Source organism: Penaeus japonicus, unplaced genomic scaffold (assembly GCF_977035675.1).
Source record: "Penaeus japonicus unplaced genomic scaffold, GWHDUDI00000001_assembly GWHDUDI00000024, whole genome shotgun sequence".
NCBI classification, from domain to species: Eukaryota; Metazoa; Arthropoda; class Malacostraca; order Decapoda; family Penaeidae; genus Penaeus; species Penaeus japonicus.
Window position 1 is genome coordinate 35,549,161 of NW_028234426.1, and position 2,500 is coordinate 35,551,660.

Below are 2,500 nucleotides of genomic sequence, written 5' to 3' on the forward strand. Positions count from 1 at the left end.
TTGTCTCCACATCCTTCTTTGTTCGCTTTCCTCAAACCCCTTGTCTCTCTTTTTTTTTTTTTTTTTTTTTTTTAATCGATTTGTCCCTTTTTATGTTTCTTTATCTTTCGCTCATTACATCTGTCTCTTATTATTCTTGTTACTCATATTATAATTCTTATGTTTTTTTTGTTTTTTTTTTCTTTTTCTTTTTTGTGTGTGTATATTCTCAAATTCTTTTTCCTTCAATCTAATTTCACTCTCTCTCTTTCTCCTCGCCTTTAATTTTTATTCTTACTTGTTTTTCTTTTTTATCCCCTCCTTCTCTCTTTCTCTTCCTTTCTCACTATCTCTCCGTTCCTCTTCCCTTTTCCTTCAACACTCCTCTTCCATCCCCTACTCCCTCTTTCGCTTTACGTACATCCTCTTCTCAAAATTCTACCCCCTCCCCCCCCCTCTCTCTCTCTCAATCTATCTATCTATCTATCTCTACCTCTATCTCTATCTCTCTCACATCAGTCTTTTTTTTCACCCTTCCACCCAATGCTAAAATGACCCTGTGGCAAATCCACAATTCTCGACTCTCGACCCCTGTGGCAAATCCACAATTTTCGACTCTCGACCCCTGTGGCAAATCCTCCCTCGATCTCTCGCCCCAGACACTTCACCTCCGCAACAGACAAATCCCGCCCCTTCAACAGGCTCCGTGGCACCGTTGAGCAACATCCTCTGAAAAGATAACAGAGTCAAACGCCTCCGAGCGTGTGGAAAGTCCCGGGAGATGTACGAAGGAACGGAACTGAACTTTCCTTTACGCATGTGCACCTCGTATTGTCTGTCCCCCCTGCATTATTGATTTTTTTATTTTTTTTTAAACATTCTTTCCTTGCGAAATTTCTAAACGTCACTTAAAAGTTGATATTGATTTTATCCCAAGGGAGAGAGAAGTAGAAAGTTGCAGGGATATGTTTGTTGTATATGTAGATATATATATATATATTATTTTAACGATATTACGGTATCGAGATCGCTTCTTTGAGTGACGTTGGATTTCGGCGTAAAGGGAACGATAGAGTGTCAAATGCTTGGGAAAAAAACTGAGCAGACGATGCCGAGATCCGCCCCAGAGTAACAACGAAAGTGCAATGGAGGGGAAATATGAGTTGTGTGCCCGCCAAAGTTGCCACCGAGACGACCGGCTGGTGGTAGCTGGCACCTTCTGACACGCCCTCGCTATAAGTACAGGTTCAGCCGGTGATTGCAGCCCACTCTGAACTCTAGCTTGAGCTTGTGAAGTTCAACTCTTCGTGAACAGAACAGAGACAGAGTAAGAAGGATCACGCACTGGCGCGGCCGGTGTGTCTGGTGTCATATTGGAACTTAGTGCGCAGTGTGTTTGCTCTACACTCCGCAAAATACTTCCTTTGTCTTCGCAACTCACTTCTTCCAAGAGAAACGTGATTGATTCATTCCTAAAAGCAAACGTTCCCCCTCGAGATCCCTTTCGTCCAACTCGAACTCGAATTCGCCGGCCGGCAAGCGCAGTCAGCTGACTCAACGAAGAGACTCGAGGACGACCTGCACCATGGCGGACGAAATCAAAGTGAAGGGCGAAAAGAGGGAGAGGGAGCAGTGGGGCAGCAAGTTCGACTTCCTCCTGTCCGTCATCGGCTTCTGTGTGGGCCTCGGCAATGTGTGGCGGTTCCCCTACCTGTGCTACAAGAACGGAGGCGGTAAGTTGCTCTGTCAGCTGCACTTCGAGTGATCTTTCTCTTTCTGTTTTTCTCTTTTCGAGTGATTTTTATTTTTCTTATTTTCTTATTTTTTCCCCTTTTTTTTACGAATTTCATCTTTTTTTAAATTATGATATCAGTTCCCCCTCCTTTGATTCAGGTATCGTGTATTTTCTTCTCTGTCATTTCCCCCTCCCCGTGGTTGCTAAGCTTCGCCACCTTGAACGTTTTCGAAATTGGCAACAACAGCCCCGTGTCAAGACTCGCTCTCTCAGCCAGCGCCTCGCGTGTCAGACCTTAGAGAACACTAGTCCAAAGTCTTGGAATTGGTGATTGGGAATAGTTAGGACCCGCGGCACCTGGCCACGCCCAGTTCGCAAGAGGGGGCGCCGCTCCCAATCCGGCCGGCGCCCTCGCTTGCATGCGGGTTACATCTTTAAGAATTGTGAAATTGACGATTTGAGATATTCTTCAATACTTCTTTTTGTAGATTGCTATGACTAACTCCCTATTTTCAGTTGCAAAACTTAGTGCAATAAGAAAATCATAAGTCGTTTTACCATTCAGTAGGGGATATAGTGCTAAAAATGCAGTGCATTCTCCCCCCCCACCCCCACCCTTCTCTTATTATCCTCTCTCTCATTCACTTTCTTGCGTGTATGTATGTATGTATGTATGTATATATATATATATATATATATATATATATATATATATATATATATATATATATATATATTGTATATATGTGTATATGTACATGTATATATAATATATATATATATATA

The 2,500-nt window shown here is 42.8% G+C and overlaps 1 protein-coding gene across 1 annotated transcript in view; it reads left to right on the plus strand.

Moving 5' to 3' along the window:
- Positions 1-1,238: 1,238 nt before the first annotated feature.
- LOC122258508 (sodium- and chloride-dependent GABA transporter 2) overlaps positions 1,239-2,500 on the plus strand; it is a 19,898-nt gene continuing 18,636 nt past the window's right edge. The window contains exon 1 of the mRNA XM_043024502.2: positions 1,239-1,712. Within this exon, the coding sequence (XP_042880436.1) occupies positions 1,565-1,712 (148 nt within the window). The 5' untranslated portion in view covers positions 1,239-1,564. The remainder of the gene's footprint in view (positions 1,713-2,500) is intronic.